Genomic DNA, 14895 nt, shown 5'->3' with positions numbered 1-14895 from the left:
ATGGCTTTGAGAGTGAAATAGATCTCAGAGCCCTCTTGTGAGATTCGATCCTGGGTTTCTCCTCGACGCGTGCGTGTGTCTAACCAACTAACCAGCCGTTAAAAAAAAAAAAAAATTGCTAAATCTATTTTTTTTTTATAAACAGGAAAAAGGGAAAACCAACTTTAGCATACATAAATTAAGACAATAACTTTTGTAATAAAGTTGTAGTAATAATAATGATGTTAAAATATATGAACTTTAAACATATTCCGATGTTAAATAAGCCGGACTTATATGGCTAAATAATAATAATATTACTCCTTTCACCCCAGAATTACTGGTTTGACTTTTTATTTAATCTAATATATGTTTGTATTAGTGAATTATCTGATTTTCCATTGATTTGATGATATCTTAGTAATGGAAACTACTAATTATACGATTGATTAGTTGATTTTTATAAATGGGTAAATACAATATTTACTATTTGTCGTATTTAAGTTAATTTCTCAAAATAACAGAAAAGTGCGTAAATTAGTTACTGATGGTTAATTACCACAAACTACAATAAAACAATGGATGTCTTAATCTCTTAATAATAAACCTTTAAAGATATATAGATAGAAAAATTCTTATTTCATTGTCTAAAAAGCCCAATAGTTGACTCTTAACTCTTAAGTGGAACTTTAATACATAAATTTTATTTTATTTTGCAGTAAAAGAAAACTAGTAAACTACAAATCAATTTGCCGTCAGCTCAATCAAAGGTCACAGTTTTAGAAAACAGGAGAATGGAAAATGGTATATTATGCTCATGATTTGGAGTTAAAAAAGAACATATACACCTAACACCACCTAATAATGAACAAAGCATGGTATGACCCAAACAACACAAGAAATTTGATCCAAGAAATAATGTACCGATAGAAATTGGTCTGCTCTTCTAAACTATCCAATCTATGATAATATACATACGCCACCCACCTTCGGTCTATAATCCAAGGGTGCACTCCCCTTCTGACCCACCCGACTAACAATAAACCAGAATGATAACGACCATGTAAGGAAGAAAAGAAATCTTCAAAAATTAATGCAATACTATTTCAGGGAGGGAAAGTTGGAACTAAAAAAACTGGGAGTGCAAGAGGATAGATACTGCATGCTGCACCAAGGCTTCTTTCTTCTACCAGCTGTACATGTTAGCTTGTTGGACCTGTATGGTGTATTTACAACTATAACCTCTGTCTACTTCTGGTACTAATACTGCCTCTCCTGATGCCACTTGCTACACGGGTCCCACTTCCCCAATTCTCATCATCGTCATCATCAGTGTCGTCTCCATTGTTCCCTCCATTCATACGAACTGGTACTGCCTTGGTGATACTCCTCCTTCCAGGAGGACGCTTCCTTTTAATATTTGATGTATAAACCGAATAGTCCACTGTGTCTTCCTTCAAAGAGTTCTTGAAGTCCTGGTGTACGTGTCAAGTAAGATCACAAGAATCATAAATCAGAAATTTGAAGTACAGGTAACAAAGAATTATCTACATTTCAAACTGTTCATAAAGGTAAATAAACTTACCTGATATCTTTTTAAAATTTCTTCATAGGTGGTTGGTCGAGTAATATCCATCTCCCCAACATTGAATGGAATGTTTTGCCGTGAAAGGAACTCCCCAGGTTTAGGCGGTTCAGTTGGAGAAAAAGCCTACAACATCATGGTACCACATTAAATCTGAACTTCTAAATAATCCCACATAATAGCATAACAGTCAATGCATTTCATATAATATAGCATGGATGATTGAATTTACAGTTTCTTTCGTCCTTTCAAGTTTATAATAACAAAAAAGTAAATCAGTTGATGAAAAAAGTCAAAATGTGAAGTCTTGTAATTAGGAGAAGGGATAATTATCAGTAAATGAAGCAGTACCTGGCATCGAGCATCATCTAAACCATATACTATTTTTAGGTGCCTTTTGAGCTTCAGAAGTAGTTGCAGGGCACAAGCTGCGAGACAGTCAGCCTGTATAACAATAGAGAGTTGAGTAAGCAAATTTCCACTAAACGAGTAACATGAGATTAAGTAAAACATTCCATACAGAACTGAACATGCAGAATAGTAAAAAAATAAAAAAAATAAAAAAAAACAAATATTTAAACAGGTAAAATATACTTACCTGGATTTTTGGCAAATCATCAGGTGAGATGATAATAGGATTGTCTGGGTTTACAGAACGTTGATCAGACTCGACAGGCTCAGCCTGAGTAACGGAAATCTCAGTGGGATATTCTTGTTGTGGTACATCATTATTCGCAAATGCACTCTCACTGGGAATAGGTTGAGCCAATGGCTGACATACTATCCCATTTGCAGGTTCATTTCGACTAGTGTCTTGCAACTTATGCAAGAATGTTTTCATATTGGACTCTATTCCCCCAGATCTAACTTGTATTACTCGATTTATAGCATAAATCAAATACAAAGGCTCCTCGGGTAATGCAAAGGGAAGTAAAGAAAGGATCTCTGCACAGTATCTGAAAAAAAAAGGAAGCAAGTTTAAGCTACATCACGAACTGTAACTATCAAAAGAGCTGAGGATAAGAAAGATGAGACGTGAGAAGTGAGAACTCACATCAGAAAAGAAACCACTGAGTTATGCCAGCCCGGAGTATCGAATTTGCGAACGATTGAGGTCATAAATTTATTTCTTGATACACGATTTCCACGAATAACCTTGTAAATTCGAGAAACCCCTAATCTTGCATAAGAGAAAGAGCTACCGTCTGATTTCCCTTTTGCATTAGGTGTCTTGGGTTGGACTTTTGGGTTTGGGTTTTCAGAAAAACTCTCACTCATCGATTGCATGAAGATAAATGACATCTGAAGCCCATCGCCAAGGCGACTTTCAAAAAACGCTGGATACCTGATAACATGCTTACATATGTTAGGCATTGGAACTTCAAGAATTTATGTTGTCAATGCAGCTAATTGCACGTCTTTAAGTGCAAAAAAGAGATAAACAGAAATAAAACATAATAAGGGGTGCAAGGGTTCACTTTTCATTCATATTCATCAGCAGATGATGAGCCAGCTTAGAGTTTGCCTCCTGTGGATCTGTTTCAAGTGCTATAAGGTATGGGACACAAGTGATTGGATGAACTAGACCTTGGCGCAACACGATTTCTACAATCTGATTCACAACAACAGCCAATAACAACTATGGTTACAAAAAAAGGAGTATGAACTAAAAAACATCTCTGCAGTTCCATTTTGCACATACAGAGATTAATAAAGGAAATATCTAATAAAAAGATGCTTGCCTTAAGAGCAGACTGACGCACGTCCTCATCTGCATCCAAACATCTCCCTAAAATGCTATTCCAATATAACTGAATAATTCCACCACATATGTTAGTGTCACCTGCACCTGCAGCAACTGGCACACTTCGTGCATCAGTATTATTATTGATGATGGGATCTATTTCAGGTTTATCATCCTCCAACTGACGTTCCGAGTCAAGAAGGTACTCATATAAGTTCTGTAGTGACTGCATCTGAAAACAAAAAAAAAAAAAAAAAAGTAAAAAAAAAAAAATTAATAAACAGAAACAAGCCCAGGGTCACCCTATAGAGAGCTCGAATTGATATGTATTTTTTACCTTCAGGCGAGCATCAGTAGAAGATGAGAGTGTTCCCTCTAAGATCTGTCCGATGTCCTTCTCCAACATATATTGTGGCCGAGTAATTAAAAAGTAACCTAAAGCCTGCAGACAAGATAATCGACTTCAGTGGGATATAACAAGAAAAGGACAGAATATAAAGAGCACGATGGATTACCTGCAATGATCTGATTTTTAAAGCAAAATCCTCTGCATGGAAATACTTTTTAAACACGCTTAGAATGTCAGAAACAACCAGATTATATTTGCTTGACAGTGACATATCCAACGTAGGATTTCCATATCGAATAAGCAATCCTAAACAGAAAAGGGACCGGCACACTTGCTGAAAATTAACACATATGAGTTGTTTTAGGCTGAAGACCATAGCAAACAAATTATACAGTAGGAGCTAAGCATAAAGTGTAGACTTATAAGTTCAAAAGATCAGCACATTTCAAATGTCCATGGAAGATAAATCATTGTTCCACACATTGTATAATATGTACACATAATAACGAAATTGAAAAAAAAAAAAAAAAAAAAAAAAAAAGAAAAGACATGCACTCCAAAATAAAATACAACACATTATAAATGGTAACAAACCTGTGTGCTATTAAAACCAAGAGAATCCAAGCGTTTAGAGAACACTTGAATAAGATATTCAACAACTGAAGTGCTATGTCCTGCAACTTTGCTCATGGAGCACAGGCACCTGTAAGTAGATTTATTAACATCATTATCATTAATACAGATAAAAAAAAAAAAAAAAAAAAGGGTTGATGAAAAGGTTAATGAGTAACAAAAAAGCATATATTCATGTTTTAGCAAGATTGAGATTTATAGATAGGATATATTTACCAAGTTATAGGCAATCAAATTGCAAACATGACATGTAACCACATATTACATACTTCTGGGTTGTAATATCAGCAGCCAAGAATCAGCACAAAGTCAAAGTCTAGAATAAGTTTCGATCCATACACCATCATTAATTAATAAATATTTTACTTGATGAACATATATAAAAAACACGATTAGGACATCTTGACAAACAGTAGCAGATATAAATTTATCAACGTGGAGCATATGTTCAGAACACATATACAAAGATACACGTGTAGCATTTCATGTTAAATCCCTGCACCAGCTAAAACTACAAACAGAAAAGAATCCAATTATATGATTTAAATCACAATCAAGTTAAAAGGCATGATTCCTAAGACCAAGAATTGTAGGTTTTTAGAAAAAATTACTCAACTGCTTCAGGACAAGGTAATTTCATTATATATTGTCATCATCTATCATCTATAACAAATAATTTAAAGCATAAAAGAGTGCAGATTGTACTGTACTTGATAGAAGCATGTACGACAGTCAAAAATGAATGTCGGACAATCATCTGCTTCAAGTCTTGTTCAAGATCTTCAACTACACTTTGAGGAAGTTTTCGTACAAAGGGCAGAACTGAGTCGATCACAAATACAATACTTTCCACTAGCTGGGCAGCTGCTCGATTATCAGCCTGATACAAACATAAGTACATATAAAAGAGATGACAATTATGTGCATGAATGATGCTTTCTCAAATATTTCCGTGTCATATATGGTATAATGCTTAACGTAAACGAACAGACATCGCATTAAGTTGAACAAAGAAATCTCCGCCCATATGTCTCACATCTCAATATACTTTGGTCCAAAACACTCAAAACCCCCAAAATATGAAATTCTCCTACATAAAAATAAAGTTACATTAAACTTACTGATGCCTACTCAAAGACGACTTTCAGGTTATTTAATTGTTATCCGCATAAAATATTGCTCCTTCCTTTTAGAACATATAAGAATCTTACTACAAATATTTAGAGAAATACCAAAACTGTTGATAGTAAACGACCCATCTCCCGCTCATATATCTGGCATTGGTTTGTTTTTGATCAAGTTTCTGTTGTTCAACATACTTTTTTTGCAATTTTTGTCCAGGATATAGAATGGCAGAATTTGTTTGTCAACTGGGGGAGAAGGAGAAAGGAAGGTATGAAGGTCAAAAACATGATATCAGATAAAACTTTGAGTCAGATCTGATATTGTCAAGTTTAGTTGGGTAAATATGAGATAATGAGGATATCTGAAGTTCACCAACTAACAGTAAATTCACTTATTTGTTTAAAAAAACTAAAGTTTATGTTAACGAGGATATCTGAAATTCGCCTACTAAACAATAAATTCACTTAATTGTGTTAGATAACTAAAGTTTATCCATATTACACCAGGCCACCAGGAGATGTCACAAGTCACAGAAAACTAGTGCGAACAGTACAATTATTCTGTATAGTTCTCTAAATAGTAAATACCAAAAGCAACAACTGTGTACCTGTTTCTTTAAATAGGGCTGCAGAGTGACGATAAATTGAGAAGGATTGGAGGATGGTGCACAAAGTGAAGGATCCACTAGACAAAAAGCATGCAAGAGCATTATATAATGCAGTGCACCAACATCCTTTTCATTAACATTTTCCTCTACCTGTTATTATATATAAGAAAGTCAATTTTGAATGGACAGTGTGAGACATGTTGGTCAACTTCTCAGAAAAGCATACCCGTAATATCTTCTCCAACAGGCACTTGCACATAAGCTCACATCGCTTGCGTACTGAAGCAAGCATCACAGGACTGATTCCAGCAGCCTTAGCTGCTTGTGGCAAAAAATCAAGGGCTATATTTCGCTTGATAACAATCACAAGAGATTGATTGCTATGCATGTTTCTTAGCATTTCAACCATTTGCTCAGTCTTCTTTGCTATTTCCAGTGTTACAGAACTACCTTCTTCAAAAATCTGTTGTGGACTCGAAGATTCTTCAAACCAGAACTCGTAGAATGTCTTGCACACAAGATCCTGTATGCATGATACAATAAATATCCCCATCAAAAAAGTAATTATAAAAAAGATCTATGGCTGAATCTGTAATGCATCTTAATCAACCGCCAACAAAAGTTATATGGGGATCAACAATCTTATTTAACCACTGCATAGAAAATCATATGTATTGTACCTGAATACCAGATTCTTCATCACTAATACGGGAAAGAATTTCGATGCAAGCACTGTTGAACTCTGGGAAATTGACATTAGAAGAACACATATCCTTTATGATCTTGATGGCTCGTTTCCGGACACTCACTCCAGTGTCTTTCACTCTTTCAGCTACCTTCCCATAGTACTGATAAGAAAACAAGTAAACGGAAGTTAGTATATTGAATAGAAAAAAGTCGGTAAGTCGGTAACTATGTGCAAGGTAAATAGACAATACCCTTAAAGCAACATTAGGATGTGAAGCGATGTATCGGCCAACAAGTTCCAGTGCTGCTTCTCGTACAGATATAGCAGAATCGCAAAATCTTCCTTCAACAGCTGTCTGGACATGTTTATCACCCAAAACCTCTGGATCAGCCTCTACGATAATACTAACCTGCTCTCAGCATAACATTGGACAAACAAAAAAGGGTGAGAAACTTTCTTCCATCAAATATGAGCCCTGGAATATAAACTTTCACTTACTGCACGCAATGCTTTAGCACGAATAACTGGAGAACCCTCCCTTAAACTTGCCTGCAATGGGTAAAGGAATTTAAATAAAGATATCAACAAATTAACCATAGTATAATCATACATAATATAAGTAAACAAAAGATAGCTAGCAGACCAGAAGCAAGACAAGAATTTTGTCAAATCCTCTTGTAAACGAGCACTTCTGTCCCAGTGCCAATGTTATCTTCTTGACAGAACTCCTTGTCAATAACGATGAACCCATCCCAGAACCACGCACAATTGCTTTCGAGTTCATCCTAGCAAGGTAGTAGAGAAACTTCTCTTGACTACAGGGATCATCTTTGTACCACAAACACATATAGAACCTGCAAACATCAAATTCACAAGATTAATAAAAATTATGTTCCCTTATGAGACCAAAGATTCATAAGGTGATCAATAAATGATTAAATGTTAGTGTACGGGTTACAAACCATCTTGTGAATATATGCACATCCTCAGCAGACCCAGAATCCTGGAGGTAATTAAATAGCATCTGCTGAACCATCTCCAATTTTGATATATCAGCAGCCTCAGAAGACTTGGACTTTTTACGAGTGTGATCACCTTCAACAGTACCTTGGGCCTTGCAATAAGATTGTATAAACAGAAGTTGTTTTTTACAGAGACAAAGCTGACACAACCAGTTGCTACCAGAAACATCATTTTCTCTTATTCCCAAGCAGTCTATATGAAACGATCTCTGACAACCATCACACAAGACCAATGGCTTTTCTATCTTTGAGTCTAAACAAACAGAACATGTATCAGTTGGATAGTCGTTATCATTTTCATCCCCAACTAGTAACTCCTGCACGATCCAAAACTTTTCCTTTTTACAGAGAACAGCTTCACGTTTTAACCTAGCAGCAACAGTACCAAGAATATCAATGGCAACAGACCGAGCAGCAACATCTTTTGATTTTAGCCCAGCATTTTGCAAAAGTAAGACACAAAGAACCTGCGAACGAGCGGTTTTCTCTACATCAAAAGAAGAAAAAAGAAAACTATACACACCTAAAAGGCTGCAATTCGTATAATTAATAGTTAATACCTCCAGAATGTTAGCTGAAGCAGGATATTCAGGCAAATTTAATGTTGCAAGTAAATCCATAACAAGATTTTCCAACATAATTTTGAATTCAGATGCATCTTGATTTTGAGTCTTTGTGTTTGCAAATCGTTGTAGCACTCGGCTCCAAAAAAGACAACATGCCTCGGTTACCGCCTCTTGGGATTTATGAGGATAGCTAGAATCAATTCCGATATTGAACAATGGGTTGCTGTCAGATGCTTCCCTTAAAGAGGCAGGAAGGTTCCCACTACAATGAATCAGCTGAATCAACAAAGCAGTTATCATTTGAATCTGCCTATGTTCTTCATCGGCAAGGTGATAAGTTCTAGGAATTCGCTTTGAAAATGGTAATTTCATAAGTAGATGAACTAATTCATCCATCATGTAAACCCGATGATGAGGATACGAATAAAATATCTGCCAATGATAACAAAACTAGAATCAAGAACAACCAATAATGTATAATAAGACAACAAAATAAAAGGTTTCATACCCCGCCTAATAAACTGATTGCCTTTATTTGTAAAAGTTGAATGTTATCCGCCAAAAAAGTTGAAAAACATGTTTTCACTAGCTGCAAAATGCAACTATCTGAAAGGCGCTCTATCATTAGCAAATACTTCAGAAGAGCAATTATGGTGCACAGTTTCTGAAGTATGTTGTGTGCTGCAGCAGATGCCCTGACAAAACACAACCTAAATTATCAGCATAAAGCTCACTTCAACTTTGAAAAAAAAATAAATAAATAAATAAAATAAACTGGGTATAATGGCTTATTTATACGGACTTGTTTGCTCCAAATTTTTTCACTTTTACACTCCTAGAAGTACGCCTTCTCTTGCTAGCACTTCCAAACTCCTCATCATAGTCGTCATCATCATCATCTTCTTCATCTGTCAGAACAGCACGGGACCCACATAATAGAAAATGTTAGAGACAGAGGTAAATCAACTGCCATATTTCTAAATAGTTATTCGAGAAGCTATAACATGAGTTTCTACATAAGTTTCTAGAAGCTATAACATGGATTTTAATAAAAACATCTTTAAGTCCCCACCAGACCAGTACTGTGTCTTTATTACAGAAAAGAGTGACTACCTTGCACTCTGCCATTGTCAGTTGATTTGATGGTCGAACGATGAGATGGATCATAAGCTGCCATGACATCAGCTATTTGTCGCCTAGAGAACTCCACGATCCTTTCAATGATCTAGTATAACAATAACAATCATGAGAAACACGATTTGAGCTTGTATATGCATGTACCACCATTAGAAGGTAAAAAGATAATGACCCCCCATGGGGAAAATGCTGTTAAATAAAATATTAGTAAAATATTAATTTGTATGGTTTGAGCCAGGGCACATACCTCTTCCTTGTAAATTTGCTTTGGCATGCCATCAAAAGCCATAAACCCAATAGCGGCATGGATCGACTCAAGTGCCACCCCAATTGCAGACACTGCATCCGAATTAGACTGGACCAAACAATTACCAGAATGGACTGAATTAGATGTCGTTGAAAACCAAAATAATTACTACACACGGATAAATTCATCATAGTAGGATATAACTTCATGTATCAAAGGAACACAAAATATCGTTAGCATTCACACGTACATTTAAGTTACAGACATACAAAACACAACCATGGTAACCATACTAATACTAATGCACTGTCAAAAAAAGGAAATGACTACTTTATATGCTGCAAATATGAGGGGAAACTACCCTACACAAAAGAAGGCACTCCAACTTTCTAACGAAGAGCATCAATAATAAATGATTAAATGCTGAGTTATCTATCGGAGCGCATTTAAGTCTGTTTCGTAGATAAACATGGTCTATTGATTAGAATGTGTCAAATGATTCAATAGGTTCACATTTTCATATGAAGTATCTTTTGTTACATACAGTCTATATTGACATTGATTTAAGTTAATCCATCTTCCAGCCATATTTTTTAAGCTCATTTTAAATTCATCCAATCATCCTAGTGGTCATATGACCATGATACATGCATGACTGCACTCAAGCATCGAATTACAATAATAATATCCAAATATGCAATTATGCATGTACTAGTCTATATGAGTATCACTGCCAAACGACCACTAGATTGAAATTCAAAATGAGCTTAACAGATGATCTCCTTTATGGTTATATGAAGATACAAAGCCTATTAAATCATTTGATAAAGTATTGACTTATATGGTAACTAGTATACAAAGCCTATACAGAAATAACATGCACAAATACAGAAGACATCTTTTCTATAAGTGTAACATGTCAACAGTAGAGGCTCAAGGAATTATATGTTTAACTGTCGAATAACAATTAAAGAATCACCAATATAAATATAAGCAAGACTTAAATACAAAGATCGCAAACTTACATTTTCAGATTGAATAATGGATAGACCTTCTGCACTATGAATTTGATGATCTAGGATTTTTAATGTTCTCTCAATTAGACCAACAGGAACTAAAGGAAGGAATTTGTTTGCACGGATTGACATAACTTCCTTCACAAGATTTCTAATGCTGCTAATAGGCAAAAGTAACCATTCTGTTTCACCTTCTTCACGATCATCCACGGAAATTTCTGCTCTCCCAAACAAATCCTCAAGAACTTCACTAAATTTTTCTACAGCATCATCTGAACAGTTGAGGCATAAATATTAGATTAAATATCTAATTATAACGTACTAACATATTAGGAAAAAAAAAAAAAAAAAAAAAAATATGTTAGACCTTGATGCTTCGTGCCATCTTGTTCGGTAGATAACAATGTGTCATCACTCGCTTTCTTCTTTGCTTTTGGTTTTCTAGATGCAGAGGTAACAATATCCTGCAAATTCATCTCAATAATTAGGACCATAACACATAACAGAAATATAACCATATCAACAAATGTGAGGTTCCAACTACATGGTCAAGTAGACGTTGAGTTTCTCCTTCGTCTTTAAGAACTTCATTTTTGGTGGACAAATTTTGCACGAAAAGCTTCCTTTCAGATGCCTTGTCATTTGGTACTACACTCTTATACATTTGCTCTCTGGCAGGACCTGAGAAACTTATAATTTTCAATACATGAAAGTAAGGGAAACTTATAATGAAAGCATTATTAACGTCTCCGCACACGGTTGAAATATATAAGAAGGGTAAAACCAAATAATCATCATTCAGCGTAACACTTGGAAACATTATTGATGAACATAACAAGCCAACATACACAGCCATAAGATTTCTAAAACTCAAGTATTCCTCCCAAAAAAGTATCAGATAACTCCAGCACACTAATATATATTATATTGTTATAATATATAGGATAATAAAATGTACCATACTATAAATATCAAATATTTAGGATGATATAACACGATATAATATGAAAATATACATATTGTAATATAACATATATAGTACAATGTCGTATAAGATATGATATAAGATAAGATTTATTTTAATAGAGATGTACCATTAAGTACAGAGAAATTATCCTATACTACAAGAAATAAAGCCTAACAAAAATAGAATAAAGTAATACGAAGTATTACATTAGATAGTATAATATGATGTATGTAAATAAGATATCAAGATTCAAGATAAATATTACAATAAAAAAGTATGATACCATTAATTACGGATAGATAATCTTGTTCATTAGGACTATTCAGCAAACTTTCTTATATTTCATCTGAATTTCAAATTTGGAATGGTACACATTTTACATATACAACCAACGCTACAAAATCTCAAGTGCGAGAAATGCAAGACAAATGCAGTAAATAATATTTTCAAGTTAATTTTTTGAGAAATTGCATGCTGGTTTTGACTTGCGGTGAAAGATAGCAATAATTATTTACTATCAGTCTTTTAAATTATGTACCTAAAAGCGTGGAACAATTGAAGTTTCTCCAATGAACAACAAAATTTACCAAAATAAGATGGGAAAGTAACGTAAAAGTAGAACCAGATTAAGAAACAACATAAAACAAATTAAATGATATAACGCAAAGAGAATTGTTGGTTTCTATTTTTTATCTTCTAAATCATACAGAGTAGGACTTTTACAATTTCTATTTTAAGTGTAAAAGGTGTAATCTATTGATATCTAGGGTTTCTATAACAAAATATACTTATGTCGCATCACAGCTCAGGAAATCGTAATTCAGCATTCTTAATTAAGTTCATCATCTCCAACCCTACTTTACTCAGGATATGAAAGTATATATGCCCTAAACACTCGTAAGATAAATGCCACTATCATTTCAAAAATTATCACCACGTCTAAAAGATTCATAAAGTAAAATTTACTGAACTGAGTCCATTATCTATAGTGTGACTATAAGTACATTACTTGTCAAGATAAACTGTTCCGAAAGTGAATATTCTCCTTAATTACCATTCACTTCATTTTGGCTACCAAATAAGCCATCAACCTTAGATATCATTACTTAACATAAACAGTGGTTAAAAATTTAATAGAAGATTATTATTATTACTGTCTGACTCCAGATCAGCTCATAAATACGATGCCAACTACTAAAAATTCATAGTTAGCAATTAGCTAACAATGGTAAGGGTGCCATTTAGAAGTTGTAATTTAATGCAACTTTAGTCTAACTTTTATACTGTCTTACTCCAGATCAGCTCATAAATAAGATGCCAACTACTAAAAATTCATGGTTAGCAATTAGCTAACAATGGTAAGGATGCCATTTAGAAGTTGTAATTTCATGTAACTTTAGTCTAACTTTATACTGTTGAAGGAACCCCCATGTATCATGATAATATTTCTAATTGGTTGGTTTGTTTTCCTCAAAATTGGATCAATAAACATATTGGGCAAACAAGGATACTAGAAAGGAACTTCAGATAAGTGTAACAGGCTTTGTTTACCTGGAGGAATGTGCTCAAATGCTTCAGAATTGTATCTAAGAACCTCATTGTAAAGATCTAGATGTTCTTCCTGACCGTAAGGTGATTGTGTCACCTCCTTTCTAAGATTCCTGCAAGTAGAATTTAATAATACATAAACAATGTGGCTGAAGTGATTAATGGTTTGTGCATGGAAGAAGGAAAAATAAGTCAAGATACATCGAAATATAGAGCCTTAATTATTATTATTATTTTCTTTTTTTGGCAAAACTTTAAACAAATTACCAAAAGGACATTGGAGCTCATATCAGCAGTAATGACGCAACAAATGATGAACAAATGTTAGAGAAAGAACGTCGTTATTTTAATATAGTAGCTATGAAATTTCCACAAATGTGAAACTAAAAAACATCTATCTTCTTAAGTTGCAGGTCCAGTAGGTTTTATTCGATCGGCTAGAAACTGTTGATTGCTTGACTATCATGCATCAAAATGCTATATATCCAAAATCTTTTCATAACCTCCCCTACAAGTTTTCATCTAAATAACCAATATCACCTATCCAATTCATGTGACTACCCAATAATGCACATTTTGTAATAGCCACAACGTTCAGTAAACGTAAACAGATACATTATCAATATCCTTCACAGTTCTATACTTCTATACCATTTGATCTCATCTATTCATGTATTAGTTACATCATGTATAATCCTTAACCTATTGTAAGGCCTACAACCATCCTTGAACATGCTCTTAATGTTCTAATCCTAGCGCAAATGCACAATTGACCTGTACCGAAACTGTTCCTACAAAGGTAAACTAGCTATTTGCTACTCTAGACCTAATTCCTAATTCAAAATTTTATAGCCTTCTCACACGCAAAAATTCATATAACTCAACAATAATAAGTTTTAATTCAGAAATGATCAGCACTACTTCTAATCAAAATGAAAATTCATATCCCTAACGAGATGCTAATTTTAGCTTCTAACTAGCGTAGAGTTACCAAGCACAATTCTACAAAATGTAAACCCTAACAACATTTCGATACATCAATAAGCAAAATTCAAATAGTTACGAAACTCACAAATAAGAGACATCAGTATCCTGAAGCAGTTTAGATATCTTGCTAGCCTGATCGACAACATGACCGCGTGATAACTGCCGAACAGAACCGGTAGGTTCGTCAATCAAACGCAACTCGTGATCAAGTGCACCGCAGAAAACCGGTAGCGACGGCAACGGCAAGCACGGTGCTACTTCAGAATGAACAGTGTTCGCGAGGCTAATACCTTTAGGTATCGCTCCGGCACGAGAATTCGACATCGGAATCAGTTTATAGATGCAGAAAGATGTTCGATTAGTTTCATTTAGGGTGTTATATCGCCAGGATTTAGGGTATTTTTGGTAAAATGTGGGAAGAGGGGTTTTTTATTTGAAGTTGCTGGATTTGAGCCCTGGAATAAACTGGTGAAGAATTGGGGAAAGAGGGGAGGGACAGTTGGCAGAAAAAGTAGTACGTTAAGTGAATACGGAGCGTATTTTATTTCACGACTTTACGACTCTACCGGTCAAAGATTTACTGAATACTGTACTTGATTTGATTGCAAGAAAAAAAAATAGGGGTATTTGTGTTCGACGATTTTACTCTTTAGCTTCTATAACAAGTTCTCGAGTTTATTTGAGCACTCCTATCA

The 14895-nt window shown here is 34.5% G+C and overlaps 1 protein-coding gene across 1 annotated transcript; it reads right to left on the bottom strand.

Moving 5' to 3' along the window:
* Positions 1-774: 774 nt before the first annotated feature.
* LOC139858729 (sister chromatid cohesion protein SCC2) lies at positions 775-14619 on the bottom strand. Its single transcript, XM_071847567.1, has 28 exons — positions 14286-14619; positions 13217-13326; positions 11243-11379; positions 11066-11162; positions 10708-10970; positions 9683-9790; positions 9412-9523; positions 9101-9206; positions 8807-8993; positions 8293-8730; positions 7673-8199; positions 7354-7564; positions 7209-7259; positions 6961-7119; positions 6703-6870; positions 6249-6545; positions 6023-6172; positions 5001-5170; positions 4252-4360; positions 3824-3991; positions 3646-3750; positions 3307-3540; positions 3043-3176; positions 2619-2909; positions 2163-2520; positions 1916-2008; positions 1565-1690; positions 775-1454 (listed from the first exon to the last, which is right to left on the bottom strand). Exons 1-28 carry the CDS (start codon positions 14522-14524, stop codon positions 1215-1217), a joined length of 5388 nt encoding a protein of 1795 aa, XP_071703668.1. The 5' UTR covers positions 14525-14619; the 3' UTR covers positions 775-1214.
* Positions 14620-14895: the final 276 nt, after the last annotated feature.

The sequence above is a fragment of the Rutidosis leptorrhynchoides genome, chromosome 7 (genome assembly GCF_046630445.1).
Source record: "Rutidosis leptorrhynchoides isolate AG116_Rl617_1_P2 chromosome 7, CSIRO_AGI_Rlap_v1, whole genome shotgun sequence".
Lineage (NCBI taxonomy): Eukaryota > Viridiplantae > Streptophyta > Magnoliopsida > Asterales > Asteraceae > Rutidosis > Rutidosis leptorrhynchoides.
Note: the sequence above shows the minus strand (reverse complement) of the source record. Positions and strands in the feature narration are given on the sequence as shown.

Excerpts from the sequence above, each read along its gene's own strand:
- LOC139858729 (XM_071847567.1), bottom strand. The coding sequence starts at position 14,524 with ATGTCGAATTCTCGTGCCGGAGCGATACCTAAAGGTATTAGCCTCGCG. Across the intron at positions 6,546-6,702 it reads ATGAAGAATCTGGTATTCAG|GATCTTGTGTGCAAGACATT; the intron begins GTACAATACATA and ends TCATGCATACAG. Across the intron at positions 3,177-3,306 it reads TGCGTCAGTCTGCTCTTAAG|ATTGTAGAAATCGTGTTGCG; the intron begins GCAAGCATCTTT and ends GTTGTGAATCAG.